The 16,983-nt window shown below is 34.1% G+C and overlaps 4 protein-coding genes across 7 annotated transcripts; 3 read left to right on the top strand and 1 right to left on the bottom strand.

Moving 5' to 3' along the window:
- Positions 1-1,251: 1,251 nt before the first annotated feature.
- Positions 1,252-4,364, top strand: LOC101220413 (peptidyl-prolyl cis-trans isomerase CYP21-4). 3 transcript variants are annotated; one of them, XR_004218293.1, is made up of 9 exons: positions 1,252-1,430; positions 1,939-2,128; positions 2,331-2,370; positions 2,586-2,636; positions 2,732-2,817; positions 3,114-3,251; positions 3,338-3,488; positions 3,789-3,929; positions 4,184-4,364. XR_004218293.1 is itself a non-coding variant. In XM_004135941.3 (8 exons), exons 2-8 carry the CDS (start codon positions 1,977-1,979, stop codon positions 3,873-3,875), a joined length of 705 nt encoding a protein of 234 aa, XP_004135989.1. In that variant the 5' UTR covers positions 1,252-1,430; positions 1,939-1,976; the 3' UTR covers positions 3,876-4,348. The 3 variants fall into 3 exon arrangements, 1 of the variants encoding a protein (XP_004135989.1); XR_970118.2 differs by having other exon boundaries at positions 4,166-4,364; XM_004135941.3 differs by having other exon boundaries at positions 3,789-4,348.
- A 659-nt stretch (positions 4,365-5,023) lies between these two features.
- On the top strand, positions 5,024-8,468 carry LOC101220175 (beta-carotene isomerase D27, chloroplastic). The gene is made up of 8 exons (XM_004135940.3): positions 5,024-5,305; positions 5,406-5,495; positions 5,586-5,690; positions 5,834-5,933; positions 6,739-6,830; positions 6,918-6,998; positions 7,148-7,216; positions 7,784-8,468. The coding sequence occupies exons 1-8, from the start codon at positions 5,039-5,041 to the stop codon at positions 7,919-7,921; spliced, it is 942 nt and encodes a 313-aa protein (XP_004135988.2). The 5' UTR covers positions 5,024-5,038; the 3' UTR covers positions 7,922-8,468.
- Positions 8,469-10,801: 2,333 nt separating this feature from the next.
- Positions 10,802-14,582, top strand: LOC101220648. Of its 2 annotated transcripts, none has more exons than XM_011661095.2 (7): positions 10,802-11,218; positions 11,813-12,558; positions 12,892-13,510; positions 13,619-13,719; positions 13,825-13,914; positions 14,005-14,132; positions 14,237-14,582. In XM_011661095.2, exons 2-7 carry the CDS (start codon positions 11,902-11,904, stop codon positions 14,376-14,378), a joined length of 1,737 nt encoding a protein of 578 aa, XP_011659397.1. In that variant the 5' UTR covers positions 10,802-11,218; positions 11,813-11,901; the 3' UTR covers positions 14,379-14,582. The 2 variants fall into 2 exon arrangements, with proteins under 2 accessions (XP_011659397.1, XP_004135990.1); XM_004135942.3 differs by having other exon boundaries at positions 10,809-11,218; positions 12,895-13,510.
- Positions 14,583-15,349: 767 nt separating this feature from the next.
- On the bottom strand, positions 15,350-16,497 carry LOC101218596 (mitogen-activated protein kinase kinase kinase 17). Its single transcript, XM_004136103.2, has one exon. The coding sequence runs from the start codon at positions 16,495-16,497 to the stop codon at positions 15,436-15,438; it is 1,062 nt and encodes a 353-aa protein (XP_004136151.1). The 3' UTR covers positions 15,350-15,435.
- Positions 16,498-16,983: the final 486 nt, after the last annotated feature.

The following is a 16,983-nucleotide window of genomic DNA, read 5'->3' as shown; positions in this document are numbered from 1 at the left end:
AACTAGTGATTCTTAAAATGAGAATGATTGAGACTTGTATCTTCAACCGAGGGATAAAATTTATCCCTACTTAATTCAACAAAGAAGAAATCTCCCTATTTTTTGAATGAAAAAACGGAGGAGGAGGAAGGACAAAGATGTTAAGATGAACCAGAGAGTTTTTTTTAATTGTTTTGGATTATTTATATATGTAACTTAGTTCACATAATTTTATATATATTCGTGTCTAGAAAAATTTTGATTTTTTAAAAATATCTAGTAGTATCATAAACTTTTGATGTTGTGTCTTGAATTCGTTCTCAAGTTTCAAAATATAAAATAGGTTTTCGATCCTTTGATGAATGGCTCTCTTACTTGCTCAAACTTTTCTTCTTTCAACAACTAGTTTATTAGATACATATTTGGTCTTTTTTTTTTTTTTTGTTTAATATGACATAGAACATTCAAAGTGCGTCCTTTACGATTATGAACTTATTAGACATAAAACTGAAGTTTGAAATATATAACATTTTAAAAGTTCACACCCCCAAATATACAAAATCCAAAATTCTAAAAAACGTGCTAAATAATCTTTAACTTAAATAAATAGACACGAAGGTAAAACTAGTAATTTAAACTATATATAATTAAATATAATTTCACAACCAAGATAAAGTACAAATCATATGAAAATTCGTTGATTAATAAATACTTTTAGTTTCTAAATGTTTAGAAAAGTAGCAAATTTAATCTTAAAATTTGGTTTACAATGATTGATCTAGTTAATGTATTTTCAATCTTATAATAATCTAGTTTTTAAACTTTATTATATAACAATTTAGTTCTATAATTTGAGAAAACGATTAAAATAAACTTTTATTATCAAGGTACACTTGTATTTTTTTTTGAATATTGAATAACCTTAACCCTAATTTATACATCAGACACTAAATGGTTACCTATTTTATAATATAACAACTTAATTGTTGCAAAAAAATATTGAGAATATATGGATTAAATCATTTCAAACTAAACTCTTTAATTAAATTATTACTTTTAGTTCTGATTAAAAAAAAAGTTGAGAATATATGGATTAAATCATTTCAAACTAAACTCTTTAATTAAATTATTCTGATTTTCAATCATTAAGAAAAAAAAGTAATTTTTAACCGAAATTAGTCAAATAATAATTGGGCCGGGCCTTCGATATTACCAAACGCGGGCCCATTTAATCTCCCTCAAGACCAACTGTCATTTACATGGAAAAAGAAAGAAGAAAGAAAGTAGAAAATAAGAAAAAAAAAATTGAAAAATTCAAACGAAAACCTCGAACTCAAGATTCTTCCTGTTTCGAACAAAAGGGCCACCGAATTCAGAAATAAAAAAATCCCTTCCAACTGCCAGATTTATTACATCTACGGAGAAATTCGCGGCGCTTAGAGAAATTTCAGGTATTTTTTTCTAATTCTTCCCTCCCCTTAATCCACAAGGCTTCTTCATTGAAGTTATTACACAGTTTGTTGCATAATTCGACATCAAGTTTGTATGAGGCTTAGTCTAATTTCGATCTATTTGATTGAATTAGTATCCTATGAGGTTATGGATGATGGGTTTTCGCTTGCTCTCTTGTGGGTTTATTGTTCGATCGTAGTTCACAATTTGTTTGTAGATTTCAGTTGATTATTGTTAGATAGTTGGGAGTTGTGCCATTTTTAGTAATTATTGGATGAGTTTCTTGATTTACTTTTTCATATACTTGTGAATCGCACTGCAAGTTCAAAAACAACTGCCATCTACCTTCATATGCTTGTTGATGGTGCTGCATGGATTTCCAACTTCAGGGTCGGAAGAATTTTGTAAAGTGGAATGATATTACTGATTCTGTAAATTTGGATTTGGGAGGACTTGTATAAACTGTGAAGTACTAAGGCTCACGTTGTTCTTTATGGATTCTTGCAGCTGAGCTTTCTGTAGCTTGAAACTGAAAATTCGATATCATGGCAAAGATGAAGCCGCAAGCTTTGCTTCAACAAAGCAAAAAGAAGAAAGGGCCTTCGCGGATTAGTCTTACAACAATTCTCACGTGCAGCTTGATTGTTGCTTTATTTGTGTTTTTCCTGCATACCTCATACAGACATTGGTCTCATAGGTTAGTATCTGGGGGGCGTTATTTTCCCGATTTCATATTCTCATGATATTTATGAGAAATTAAATACTTGTACCTCATTGAATACAATGTTTAATGTTTGTTGAGACCTGAATATAGTTCAACAATTTTTTGGTCTGCTTGTATGAAAATGGAGCTTCATTGATATCATCTTCTGCCTTAATTTTTCTTCATCCCAATGCAGGTCAAAGTTACAATTAGAGAATGGGTTTTCAGGTTCTGAGGTACGTAGGTTAATTTTGATTCGTTTTTTAGTATGAATTTGATGATTCCTCAGTTAATTTGCTAGCAGATTCAATTCACTTCTTCATTTTTAGTGATCTACCTGACAATCCATAAGCCAATTTTGCACATCTCAGTGTAGTTTATCGTCATAACATAAAATTTTCATGATCTATATATCCATACTTTTTTAGTCTGCTTGTTAATTGTTTTACAGACTGAAGCCTCTTTGATGGATACAAAAAAGTCAGATCTACCTGGATATGCTGTAGGTTTTCCCATTGAACCCCCCATCTGCCTTGTAACTATTCACACGAACTTATTAACTTATGATAATTGTCATGTTTTCTCGCTGTTATTTAGGTTTTCAGTACTTCAAAGGGCACAATAGTTGTGGAGCTTTACAAAGAAAGTGCCCCTGAAGTCGTTGATGAGTTTATTGATTTATGGTGAGCATTATAAATATGAAACATACGTCTACATTTCATAGTGATTTAGTGGTGATTAACTGATTAGAGGAGATCATGTCAAATTGAATGTTGCCAATTGCCATTAACCTCCATCTACAGAGCACAAAGTTTCATAAGCGGTTCATTTTGCATTTACTCTTGTTTGGCATAATGTTCACTCGTAATTAATAATTTCTCATGGCCTTTCTTTATTTCTTTCTTTTAACTATTCTGTTAAATAATATTGCAACTTCCCATGAAATTGAACATTATCTTTTGAGACGTTGGATTTTCAGTCAAAAGAATCGTTTTAGTGGAATGCTGTTTCATCATGTGATAAAACACTATTCAATTCAAGTGGGCAATAGCCAAGATCTTGGGGTCGCAGAAGATTGGATTCTGGGAGGAAAGCATCATAGTCAGCCTGATGCAAGGTTGATGCCTTTTAATTCATCGTTGATGGTTGATATCTTGCAGTTCAATTTCAGGCGTATCTAATAGTTGTAATTTGTGCAATTAGTTTAAAACACGACGCCTTTTTAGTCGGCACACCAAGGGGGAAACCTAAGAACAAAGGATTTGAGATTTTCATTACAACTGCACCAATTCCAGATCTTAGTGAGAAGCTGATCATCTTCGGGCAAGTAATCAAGGGCGAACACGTTGTACAGGTGATGATAAACTTTGGATTCTGTTTTATGTTGTGAAGTACTTCTGATATGATTTCACTTCTAAGTGAACTTGGTGAGAAATTTCAATTTCAAATTTCAAACCTGACTGAACTTCATCTGCTAGAACATCCTTTACCGTATCTTCCAATAGATCAATTATCTTCCTCCATTGTTTAGAAATTGATGCATCTGATTAAGTTGTTTTCTGTTCTATTTTAGTTGGTCGTACTTGTGTATATATTTTGATCTTTTGATCGTTGTAACATAATATTGATGTTTGTGAAACAATGTACTTTCCAGGAGATCGAGGAGGTAGACACGGACGAGCATTATCGACCTAAATCTACAATCAAAATAAACAACATAACCCTGAGAATGAAAATATGATTGGCTGCCTTGGACAATGGAGAGCATTTAGCATCTTGGGCTTCTACCTTTCAAGTAATTGTTTTTCTCATCTCCTAACTGACGTTATCGTAGGAATAGTTTTTCGGATGAGATATGGCTTGGTATATTCATTCAAGTGTTCATCCATGTTACTGCGGTATTAGCCTCTGGTGGGTGGGCAGGGAGAGAGAAGTGCTTATCAAAATCCTTTTTCTTTTGTGTAATATGCTTTATTTGGGACTTGATTTGACAACTTTGTTTTATAAACTTTGAAATGTTATACTCATTAGGTTCCTGGAATTTTCTAGTGGCCATCGGAACTCAATTAGGGAGATTTTTTTGCAACGTCAGTGGTGAGCATTACATCGACGAATGGACATCAATTCATATATCAAAACATCATATATTCATTATTGGAATTTGTTGTATATTGACTCGAAAATTATAGTAGCCTATTGGGTGATTATTTGATCCACGATGTTTTACTGAGATGAGATTGAACTTTTGAAGAGTTTAGCTGTCTGATAACCCGTCGATCAACCAAAATCTCAGTCGATTTTAGGGTATATGTTGTTTGGGGTTGAATTTGCTCGTTGATTGGTTGGCGGGCCCGATAGCACGCTCAACTCAGCACTTCTCTCGCTTCTTTTCCCTTTGCTGTCTTCTCTCTATTGCCTCCCTTAGCCGTTGTAGCTCTCACCTCCCTTGCCTATTCCGCTCTCGTCATCCTTCTCTGATATCCATCTACTATTCTTTTGGCAATGCTACCCCCTCTGCTCAAACAGGAAAAGAATAGTTTCTCAAATTAACTGTGCAGATCGGTCTGAGCGCAAGCAAGCATAAAGAAGTGTTCGATTCAGTTAAATACTAACTCAGATCACTTGCTTCACACTCCTAAAACTAAAAATGTTAGTTGTGATAATTAAAATGTGATTTGTGTTTATAATCAAGAGTTCTGGTGTATATAATTTGAATTTTTGAAACCAAATCATACCTTTAATATAAAGGATAAATTGACATTTTCAATGTGTAGTAAAAGAAACCAGTAAAACAAAATAAATAAGTAACGATCAACATTTATAACTTTTTTTAAAAAACTATATTGATAAATTCAACATTTTTATCTTCAAATTCAAACCAAGTAGTGAAGGGAATTACACTGAATGGTTAATTCGTTGAAATGCATATCACCAAAAGTAAAATCCATTTTGGGCTATTATGAAAATGGTTCACAATTACAAAAATTGGATAATTGTTCCACCAAACAGTGTAGCTTTTCAGTTGTTCATGTGGAAGTGAAAATGAAGCCAGTGGCTCTTCTTCTTCATCCACCAACCATCTCTCCAGCTCCTCTTCGCTTCACCTCCTCCAAATCCCACCTTCGAAATCGTCCCTTTATCCTCTCCTGTTCCGCACTTCAATCTGGATCGGTAAGATTTCAATCTTCCCCTCTCCATTTCGGAACTCGTTCGACATGTAAATCAGCTTAATTCTGCTTCATCGTTGTCTTCATTGTCGTTGAATCCATAGATAAAGGATGGGGCATCTTCGAAGGCTGAGTACAAGCCTGGAATTCTCGACGACTTCTTTCTCAACGTCTTCCGGAGCAAAATGGTTCAGGTTGTTTTATTTCGAAAGTTCGAATTAGGTTTCGAAGCAAAATGCCATGGTTCAGGTTGTTTATATCTTTAATGAGTGATATCATGGCAGGAGGTGGGCTGGGATTCTGAAAAACCTGGATATGATGGATTAATTGAAGTCGCTAGCAGGCTCACAATGACGGGCAAAACCAATTCTGAGACCATAGAAGCGTCGGTATTTCTTTTTCGAGATATATGCGTAGAGATAGAGCATCTAATTCTTTTATAACTCTTTGAACATCCGAGAGTGATTGAAAATTGTATTAGAAACTAGCCAGCTTCGTAGATTTCATTACGAAATTATGGTTATTGCTGCAGGTTCGGATTTTAATAGCTCTGTTTCCTCCTCTTCTGTTGAAACTTTATCGAATTTTGGTATCGCCTATAGCTGGTGGGAAAGTGGCTGCCATTATGGTCGGTGAGTTAAGCCTTCAGCCTTTATCTGTATCTTCAAATCAGGTTAATTATAAAAAATTAACCAGTGGATACATAAAATTTATTGACCCGGGCTTCTTGTAACTTAGAAAAAAATAAAAATCTGGAAAAAAAAACTACGTAAGTAAAACTTAACTCTGGTTGGAAGGAGGCTGACAAGCATAGTGTCTACAAATATTAAACTCATTGGTTTTGTTTATCCATATTATATAAAGACAATAAAGTTGAGGGGCTCAGGCTCCCTGGGCCTATACTAAATCTGTGGGTGCCTTGAACTATGTTTGAAATTAAGACATGGAATAGTGTAGTGACAACTTTAAACGGAGATTTGAATCACCATACAGTTCTAGGTCACCACCATAACATTTCAATCCTTGTTGACCGTCTAAAATTTAATTGATTTTTACTCTAAGTGTAGTTTTGAAATGTTTACGGGAGTTTAAGAGTACTATTGCAATTTTAGGATGTATAAGAATATTTTCGAAATAGATGGAAAAGTTTTTGGAGTATTCCTTATGATTGAGCCCTGTAAATTATAATTTGGATCGAATTGTGTGTGATTATATAACAAATTCCATCAAAACTTAGATAAAACGTCGAAGAGTAGTACTATATTTGGGTGTTCAATTGGGAAGTAGATCCCTTGTTGCACTATAAAAAGTTTGGATTTGATTCCTTTTTAGTTGGACATCAGTTACTTTCGTTTGTTTGACTTATATCTGTCTGGTGTAAAATTTTGAATATTAGTTGAACTGCTCTGCTCCCTTTTTTCTTCTTCTATGTTAAAGCGAGGGTGACGGCGTTGACTTGTCAATGGCTTATGGGAACTTGCACAGTAAATTCAATTGAATTACCTGATGGATCGTCTTGCCAAAGTGGGGTATAAAATAAAATATTGATTTCTATATTCATGAATTTCAACCGAATAGTCAAAGCTTGTTTTTCACTTTGGTGCTCTTTTATGCAGGTCTTCGTTGAAAAGTGTAAGTACTTGGAAGAAAGCAAATGCATAGGAATTTGTATAAACACCTGCAAGCTTCCGACTCAGGTTTGTTCTTAAAAATCTATATATCTTATCTCTTTCTTTACATTACTGGTTATTTGGGAACACCTTGTTCATTCGAGTGTCTTCATTCTTCATACATTATTCATTTGTCTCGACTTGAACCAATCTCAACAATCTTGATTCTGATGTAGAGTTTCTTCAAGGATCAGATGGGAATCCCTCTATTAATGGAGCCAAACTTCACTGATTATAGTTGTCAGGTAATTATTCTATTGCTTAGCTCAACATTTCTGTTGTACTAATGGATAACAATGTGGGTTGAAGTAGAACGTTTCCTGTTACATGATATCGTATCAGATTAATATGATGCATCTCTGTTTAAGCTTTTAACCAAACAATGTTGTTGACAGTCTGACATTTATAGGCTCTAATTTTATGAAGATTACATTAGTGTAATTTCCTATGAAATGGAATAAATTAAATCCATTAGTTGGTGACTTCTTTGGAAACTAGTGTATGCAACGTGTTGTCGCAGTCTTTGATTTTGATCATATGGTGGCTGAATTTAACAGATTTGGGAGGGAAACATACGTTCCAGCTATAAACCATCTGTTTAATGATACCCATCAGTACCTTACATGAATCTATAGATATTTCATTTCATTTTGCCTAAATTTATTTGAAAAATTCTCCTATTCTTTCCAAAATTATAGAATTACCATTGATCTTTCATAAACCTCCCAAAAGGGAAGAGTAGAGAATATACATAACTACCTTTTTGGTTTAACCTTTCCCTTTTCTTCCTCGTGTCGCAACTGAATTGACAGTTTAAATTTGGCGTTCTTCCTCCTCTGCCTGAAGAAGACAGCATTCTCAAAGAGCCTTGCTTGGAGATATGTCCTAATGCCACAAGAAGAAGAGAAGTTTCAGGGAAGATAAGTGCAGCACAGTGTCCAAAAGCATAGACCAACCGACCTTCAACTTGCTTGAGATCCTACTGAATTAGCTTAGCTACTTCGCTTCTGCTACAGCTGAATTCTCAAGGAAGCCTCTTGATTGCACTAACATATGTTTATTCTTGTTGCATTGTTGTGATTCATCCAAAGGTTATAGAGGAAATAGTTACCCACAACTTGTATATATGATTCATTTCCCTCAATACTCTTCCACTTTGGAATAATAGCTAGAAAATTGTGCAAATCCTACTCCAAAAGAAAGAGTATATGTTATTACCCTCGAGTTATGCTCATGTTCACCCTAACAAAATTAGTTGGTTAAGTGCACAACTCCCAAGTTTCTAAAATTACCCTTCTTAAACCTTTCATTAGATTGTTTCTATCTATACTATTGGCCTAGTCACTTGGTTAGTCTTTCAATTTAGTTAAATCCTCTTTTGCACCATTTGTGCCCAGAATTTAGGGGTGCAATTGTAACAAACTACAAAATTGGAGAGGGCAATGATTGTTCGGGTATGATTTGGTCAAATTTTCAAAAATAAATCTTTATCATCAACTCAAGCTTAGTTCAAATAATTAAAGTGTTAACTTTAATGTAGTTCATTGGTTGAATAATTTCGAATTCAATTGTGAGATTTTATGTTCTAATTTTCATCTTTGTATGTGTAATGATTTATTTTACTTTTAATGCAGAGGTTCTAACTTACTTTGTACAATTTGTTTTTTTAAGAAAAGGAATCTGCATGTGAAATAACATCTTAAATGTTATTTGTTTAGCATGTTATTTGTTTAGCATGATACTTTTTTCTAGTTCTAGTTCAATCATTGCAAGAGTAAAAAAATAGAACAAATAGCATTTAGAATTGTAATAACCTCATATTAAAATACTAACATAAAACTTAATTAGTTGTAAAGGAAATTAAACCATATACAAGACACAAGCAGGTAATTAAATATTCCTCTAAAATCTCAATGATATAATCTATAATATTGATAAACTTTTCTTCTAAATTATCATGGAATTATAATGTCATGTCAGAAAATTTTATTGTATATTTAGAAAAAAAAGTCAAATTTAACCATTACCAAAGAGAAATATTGAGAAATTGTCAAAAACAACATAAAATTAGGGATGCAAAAACTTTGAATTACTTTTTGAAAAGTTGAGTTCTATGATAAATAAAAATATGAAATGTTTCTGACGAGTTTATATCATTGTTTTTTTCTAAAAAAACGTGAAACTATCTTTCTCCTACCTTTTCTCTTATCTTTCTCTGACTTATTTTTTGTTTCAAATACTTGCAATTTCTTATAATTTTTTAGATACTCTTGAACAAACTATTTTGTTGTTCTAATAAGTGTTTATTTATTTAGCAGTATTATTAATAATTAATAGCAATATTGTTATTATTATAATTGTAGATAGTTATCTTAGTTTTTTGTATGTTTACTCTAATTTGTTCTTTCTCTAGATCAAACGTACCGTTAAAAGAACAACTCAAAATTCATTTTACAATTGTTCTAAGTGATTTAGGGTTGTTTTGACACATTTTTAGAAAGTTTTTTTTTTTTTTTCATCACACCAACATGAAATGCTCAAACTCAAGTAAATACTTTTTTATATGTGATTTTGGATGATTCCCCACGTTTAATAAATCTTTTAGCTATTGTTTTTGTATCTCACAATCATCTTGCAATTTTCAAACTTTAAAAGTCCAATCACAAATCAATCATATACTTACTTTTGTGTGATTTATGATAATTCTACCCATGTTTAAGAAAGCATTTAGCTACACTTTTGTATCTTGCAAACACCCGACAGACATCTCAAAACTTCAAATTATAAATGTTAAATCACAAATCAATTATATACTTGTTTAAATAACTTTTTATGTATTGTATTTGTATCTCCCAAACATATCGTAACTTCAAAACTTTAAATGCTAAATTCCAAACAATTATATACTTGTTTTGTGTGATTTAAGAGTATTCTACATGTGTTTATTAAGGAAGTTTTTAGCTATTTCATTTATATCTTGCAAACATCTCACATGTATAAGCAAATATCAAGCAAACATCCAACCTCCAAACTTAAGTGTTCAATTCAATATTAATCATATACTTGTTTTATGTGAATCAAGATACTTCTACATATGTTTAAAGAAGTTTTTATCCATTGTATTTATATCTTGTAGACATCTCACAACATCCAAACTTTAAATGTCCAATGTCAAATCAATTAATACTTGTTTTAGATAATTTGGGGTACTTTTAACCACTACTTTTTATCTTGCAAACAAATCTTGACTATTGTTCTTTATCTTGCAAACATCAAGCACATATCTTATAAATATCTCACAATGTCCAATATCTGAAAGTCTACTAATTGCATCTTATGTGCAGTCACAAAGCATTGAAATGCAAGAACATACATTTGGAAATTTGTTAAATGAAAGTAAGAAACTACATTTTAAATTTAAATTTAAATTGAATTTATTTGTAAGCCTAATATTAAAAGTGAGAAAGGCAATGGAGAAAAAAGTTACATAATACAAAGACCCAAAAAAAGCAATCAAACGAATTTACAAAGAATCCTCCAATTAAACGACCTGTCTGATTCTTAGAACTTCCCAAAAAGAAAGCTGAACTCTTCAAGTGGCATTTTCGTACCATCCTTGAAATGGGAGGGGCATTTACGTCATTTAAGCAAACAAATGACGGACCACACGTGTGTGAAGCACTAAAACGCGCTGGAAAGGGGCGCATGATTACTAAAATGCGCACATACTTGCAGCGCGAGTAGAGAGAAGTAGTAGAGAAGAAAGGGGGGGGCGAAGAGAAAGAGAAAGAGAAAGATGGGTCTGTCCGAGTTGGCTCACTGAGTCGTGTGACCGCATTTGACAAGAGAGGGGGAACCCAAAAAAAATCACAGCGTGGGGATTTTGGGGGTGTGTTTGAGAGAGGGGGTAGTGGAATTAGCCAAAAAATGGTGAACGAGAGGGAGATTATTAGTCCTCTCCTTTACCATCACCACCACCACTCCCTCTCCTTTCTTTCTTCTTTCTCTCTCATTCCCATTATTTTCCCTAATTCTTCTTCTCTTCTAACCCTAGTTCCCTTTTCTAACAACGACCCCCTTTTTTCTTTTCCTCTTCTCGTTCCTATTCTTCTTTCGATTCTTCCCTTATTTTCTTTTCCTTCTCTTTTATTCTTCTCTGCGTTTCTCCATCTGGGTCTCTCTCTTTTCCCTGTTGGCTTCCTGGGTTCGACGATTTCTTGGTGGTGGTGTTGCTCTTTCTTCGCCAGGTAATGGGGTTATCTCCTTTATGCTGTTATTGGGTTTTTATTTTTTTCGGTTTTGGTATCTGGGTTTGTTGATTTTTGCTCCTTTTTGAGGTTTTCGCTTCCTGGGTTGTTTTGGCTTTGTTTCTTTGTGAATAACGATGAATGTTTGGGGGATTTCTTTTTTAATGAGAGATTTGTATGGGGTTGTGTTTTGGCTTTTGATTTGGAGGTGTTGTGATTAGACTGTTTCTTTTTCTTATATTAATGGTTTTTTTTTGTTTTTTTGTTTTTATTTCTTATTGTTGAGCCTGCAATTGATTGCTGGTATTGTATTGGTATTGTGTTTTTTTTTGCCACCGGTTTTGATTCCTTGAGTTGTTTTTTTTCTCAAGGTCTTTCTTTTCTCTTATTCTTATTCTGAAGTTTTCGTTTGGATGTCTGTTAATGTGGTGATTTGTTCTGAGTTTAAGTGTTGTATATTTATCTTTTTGGTTCGTGTTTTAAGAATGACTGTGGATTTTTCATGTTTGAAGTTAATCAAGTTAAGTTCTTGTAGCGTTTATTGTTATTTACTTGATTTTCTTCTGAAGGTTCACTGTTTATGGTTCTTTTCAGGGGTGTTGAAATAATAACCTACTATTGTTATTCGTGATTCGATTCTTAAGGCTTATGCTGTGTGGTCTTGCAATTGAGAGAATTTTGTAATGGAGGAGTTTGGGACTTCGGGGATTTATGGAAGCTCTACTATGAGGCGTAAAAGGAGTCGCCCTTCTCGTCGGCCTCGACTTGAGTCACAGCAATTAGGCGAAGGTATAGATCCTTCCCCTTCATCTTCGACGCCACCTTCGGATGATGCAGTCAAGTTCTCCAGTGATGAGAATGGTGGTGGTGATGGTACTCCTGGGAGAAAAGAATTAAGTCTCAATCAATGTGTATCCAGAGGCTCTTCTGCTAGTGGACCTGAAAGTGAACATTTTCTTAAAAGAAGCAAAAAAGATGGAAGTTTCGGTTCATATTATCGGAGCGAACCTGGACGAAGTGCCAATGATAATAAACGTAGCAGCGAAGGTGTCCTTGCCCCTGCTAATTGGAGAAGCACCAGCAAGGTGTCTGATGGTATGGAATCGGAGTCAAGCAGCATCGATCCGTATGGTGGAAGGTATGGTGGTGAAAGTTCAAGTTCTGGACAGAAAGGACTTTATGTTGAAGAATTAGCGAATGATAACAAGGTTAAGAAGGTTAAGCTTAGGGTTGGTGGGGTCACCCGTACTATTCAAGCCAATTCCCCTCCCAATGGCACATCTAAAGGCAATTCTCAACCTTCAGATGGTCATAGGCAGCAACACAAGCATAACTTTCAGGTACTCAACGTACTCCATTTTACTAGTTGGTGTATCAATAGTTTTCTTGCTCTTTGCTTTCTATGTGCAGCATCTTTTTCTTTCTCAATTGCATAATAGGTTTATATGTAATTGATTTCAAGCAATCGAGTTGTAAAATAATGTTGATAATTTTACCTTTACTAAGCAATAATTTTGTGGATGAGAATTTGACATTTTTTTTCTTTTTGTAATGGCGTGGGATGGAACATTACTCATGTGGAAGTTTACGTTAGTGCTATTGTGTAGGTTATTACCAAATAAGTTAGCAGCACTTGAACTGATATATTATATTCGCTTGTGTGTTTCCAAAAGCAGGAAAACTTTAATGGAAATCATTCCCCTTCAGAAAGAAGGGGCGGTTTGCATGGAGTTCCATGGAGAGACTTTTCTAGGGGTGGTTTTGGTCTTGAAAAGGAGGAAACATTGACGGGGAAGATGCCTGGGAGGAATTCTGCTGGGAAGCATGGAGCAGAGACACTCCGGAAGAGTAAAAGAGCTTCAAAGAAGCGTGTTCTTGATGGAGATTTTGACGACGATGATGACGATGAGATACGGTATTTGGAGAAGCTTAGAACTTCGAAGGCTTATGCCGGGTACCGTGATGATGGTGAAGAACCAAGCAAGAAGCAGCGGAAACTTTCCAGCATTTCTAGTATGGAGAATTATGGTGCATCAAAGCATAAGGTAAGATCAGATATCGCTTCTGATGACAAAGATTATGAGGAAGATGAAGAGTCGGCATCTGACATTGATGCTGATGGTAATCATAAGAAGCAGAGGAAGGAATCCATCGACACATTGATGGAGGGTAAGAGAGAAATGACTCTTACCACACGTCAAAGAGCTCTTCAGTCTAGCAAAGAAGCATCATCTGCTCGAGGTGGTAGTTTAATCGAATTCCCAAATGGTTTACCACCTGCTCCACCCAGAAGTAAGCAACTTCAATCCATTTTGACATTTTGATGTGAACTTTTCGCTCTCTCTAGCTTGCAAACTTGATTGTTACTATTTCTAATGTTCATATTTTGTTTGTTCATAGAGCAAAAAGAGAAACTCACTGATGTGGAACAGCAACTCAAGAAGGCAGAAGCTGCGCAGAGACGGAGGATGCAAGTAGAGAAGGCTGCTAGGGAATCTGAGGTTTGCTCTCTTCGCCAGATTATTTGCATTATTTATTCATATTCAGATATTCTTATACACTATTTCTGATTGGATCTAAAGCCTGTTTTGAATGAATCTTTGTAGGCTGAGGCAATCAGAAAGATACTCGGTCAAGATTCAAGCCGGAAGAAACGGGAAGATAAAGTGAAGAAACGCCAGGAAGAATTGGCTCAGGTATGTAAAGGGTCAAGTTTTATAACTTTGAATTTCGTATCAGACAGTACAGGATCATCAGCTTGACTTTGCTTCCTCTATTTTTCACAGGAGAAGGCTGCAAATGCTCAGAAGCTCTTATCAAACACCATCAGGTGGGTCATGGGTCCTTCCGGTACTGTGGTGACCTTTCCAAATGATATGGGATTTCCAAGCATATTTGAATCTCGGCCCTGCAGGTATTTATCTTCTGACATGCCTTTCGACTTCTCCTTAACACAGTAAAACATTGCTTATTGATTTGTCAATTATCTGAGTACCTATAATACAATGTGTGCTTCAGCTATCCACCCCTGCGTGAAAACTGTGCGGGTCCATCGTGTTCGAATCCGTATAAGTATCGAGATTCGAAGTCGAAGCTTCCTCTTTGCAGTCTTGTGTGTTACAAAGCAATTCAAGAGCAGTTGACAGAAACTACCTGCTAGATTCTTAGCTTTTAGCTTTCTTTGCATTTTGTTCATTGATTCTCTTCAAACGAACTTAGATAGATATATACTTGCAGAGATGATGATGGAAGAAACGTTTTTGAATCTGTTTCAAGTGCCTGTAGCCATTATGATGTTGCTACCCCATTTTTAAGTACATATCAGAAGAATTGAATCAATCTTTTCTTTTCCTCTTCTTTAGAATATATTATTATGGATTTCAAATGTTCATAATTTTGCACCTTGAAAAAACTGCAGAATATAGAATGTACACGGCTGTTAACTAAAACGATGAATGTTGAACAAATAGTAGGATTCAATTAGATGATTATATTAGCTTCAAGTTTAAGGTCAGATTTGACTAATGACCCTATGAAATGTAGACTAAACTAATGGTTCTTTTTGGTTAAAAAGAAAAAAAGCTTTTTTTAGCATCGTTCAATGAAAAATTATTACGTGCACATTGATAAGGGAGGCTTTAAATAATCAAGCTCCCATGTTCTAGGAGATCCTCCAAAACTTTCCTAAAAGGGGATTCTTCTTTTACTCTGAATACATCACTTTACGGTACACATCTATTAGATGACAATATTTACACTTCAACTTGATAGATATTTGAAACATTTCTTTTAAAAACAAATACAATGATTACTTAAGTGGTAATTATTTTAAACAGATAAATGGAAATTATAATATTTCATTAAATATAAGGCGGGGTTGAATGAAATGGAAAGTTTGCTCATACAAATCTAAACTAGTTGAGGAATCTCCAAAACGTTATTATTTAAGGCAATACATAGGAACTTCTGAATGAATCTAAGAATGGACCTTTCCCTTTAAACCAATCAAAGTTGCCTAAAATTAAACTCTTCTCTTTGCTATTTTCATTCAAACAAATTGAATTTAGACTTGCATGCTGTTTGTTTGTTCATAAAGTGAAGAAAGATTACCCAACAATTGGATCAAACGAGTTAAATAATTTGCCATTTATCAATAATCATAAACAATGGAATGCATAGTTAATTGCTTTAATTAAACTTCAAGATTACAAAATCTACTAATTATTACAAGATTGAGCCTTGCTCTTGAAGAATTGATGAGGCAAAAAAATGGCTTTTGAAGGTTTAAGCTTCTCATCACCGTTCTTCGTCTGTTGGAGTAGCATATCAGTCTTGCTCTGAAAGAATTGATGAGGCAAAAAAACTATGGCCTTTGGAAGTTTAAGCTTCTCATCACCGTTCTTCGTATCTTTATTTTCTTCATTGAGGTAGGGATGTTGGAGTAGCATATCAGCTGTCCACCGTTGTTCATAGTTTCGAACAAAACATTTTTCAAGAAAATCTTTACCTTGTTTGGATAATTCCTCAGGTATTGTTGGTATTTCTTCGCTAATCAAAAGTTTTGTTATTAATTCTTCATAACTTTTGCAATCATTCCACACTCGCTCTCCAGAAACCATTTGAACCAAAGTGCAACCCAACGACCAAATGTCATGCAAACCATTGATCTCACTGAAAACGATGGATTCAGGTGACATGTATCTATGTGTTGCTCTAACCTTCAACGCGCCAGAGTAGTACTTGCTCCCTCTGTCTTCTTGATCATCCTCCCCACGTTTACATGATCTCTCAGCAAGTCCAAAGTCAGCAATTTTCAATTTCATCTTTCCATCACTTTGAGGAAAGGCAAGAATATTATCAGGCTTCAGATCGACATGAACAAATCCTTTACGATGAATACATGAAAGGCCTTTAAGAATCATTTGAAGATACTTCTTCACCTCATCCTCAGGTAACTTATTTCTTTGTTTGATCAAATCAGCTAATGTCCCTCCAGCAGCATACTCTAGCTTCAAATTGTAAAGTTCCTTATCATCAAGAAAATCTCCTCCTCCAGTTACCTCACTTCCTAGATATTGAACAATTTCTGGACAATCCGTGAAATGTTTCAAGACATGTTCTTCCCACAACAATGAAGAAGAATTATATCGAAGAGAAGCACGCTTGACAGCAAAATAATAATGAAGATCAGATTCTTCTTTAGTGATTTGTTTTGCTAAGCAAACTAAGCCACAAGAACCTTCGCCTAAAGCCTTCACTAGAACCCAATCCTGATCCATTGTTGAAACAGAAAGCTCTTGAAAAGGATGAATGAATATGTGTGAAGAAGAATGGATGGTTAGAGCGTGGAGAGATTGAGTTTTATAAAGGAAAAATGTGTTTCCATTAAGGAAAAGGAAAATAATCTTTCGACTTTCTTTTCCTTATTCGAAGATCGACTTTATTAAGCTTACAAATCTAAATATTTTCTTTTATCGTATCTTTTAAATTTATTTCTAAATAATAACCTTTTTCTAGTTTTTAAATTTGTTTTCTAGAATACCTTTTTCTTTAAAATATTATAGGTAATTTTAGTTTGATTTTAATTTAATTTATGGAAAGGTTGTAATTTGTTTTTGAGTTTTTTTTTTTTCAACTCAACACTTACATTTTTAATTTTAATTTTTTACTAAATATTTATTATTAGCTTCGATGTTGACATTAGTTATTTTAAATTCAATTAAATATTTGAATTAGAACCATTGTTTTAAGTGATAAAATTATCA

Source organism: Cucumis sativus, chromosome 7 (genome assembly GCF_000004075.3).
Source record: "Cucumis sativus cultivar 9930 chromosome 7, Cucumber_9930_V3, whole genome shotgun sequence".
In the NCBI taxonomy this organism is placed as follows: domain Eukaryota; kingdom Viridiplantae; phylum Streptophyta; class Magnoliopsida; order Cucurbitales; family Cucurbitaceae; genus Cucumis; species Cucumis sativus.
The sequence above is the reverse complement of the archived record's forward strand: the minus strand, read 5'-3'. Positions and strand labels throughout refer to the sequence as shown.

Coding starts and splice junctions, on each gene's coding strand:
- LOC101218596 (XM_004136103.2), bottom strand. CDS start 16,497: ATGGATCAGGATTGGGTTCTAGTGAAGGCTTTAGGCGAAGGTTCTTGT.
- LOC101220648 (XM_011661095.2), top strand. CDS start 11,902: ATGGAGGAGTTTGGGACTTCGGGGATTTATGGAAGCTCTACTATGAGG. Junction 13,720..13,824: donor AGGCTGCTAGGGAATCTGAG/GTTTGCTCTCTT, acceptor GAATCTTTGTAG/GCTGAGGCAATCAGAAAGAT. Junction 14,133..14,236: donor TTTGAATCTCGGCCCTGCAG/GTATTTATCTTC, acceptor TGTGTGCTTCAG/CTATCCACCCCTGCGTGAAA.
- LOC101220175 (XM_004135940.3), top strand. CDS start 5,039: ATGGTTAATTCGTTGAAATGCATATCACCAAAAGTAAAATCCATTTTG. Junction 5,934..6,738: donor AGTGGCTGCCATTATGGTCG/GTGAGTTAAGCC, acceptor TCTATGTTAAAG/CGAGGGTGACGGCGTTGACT. Junction 6,999..7,147: donor CCTGCAAGCTTCCGACTCAG/GTTTGTTCTTAA, acceptor ATTCTGATGTAG/AGTTTCTTCAAGGATCAGAT.
- LOC101220413 (XM_004135941.3), top strand. CDS start 1,977: ATGGCAAAGATGAAGCCGCAAGCTTTGCTTCAACAAAGCAAAAAGAAG. Junction 2,129..2,330: donor TACAGACATTGGTCTCATAG/GTTAGTATCTGG, acceptor ATCCCAATGCAG/GTCAAAGTTACAATTAGAGA. Junction 2,818..3,113: donor GATGAGTTTATTGATTTATG/GTGAGCATTATA, acceptor TTGGATTTTCAG/TCAAAAGAATCGTTTTAGTG.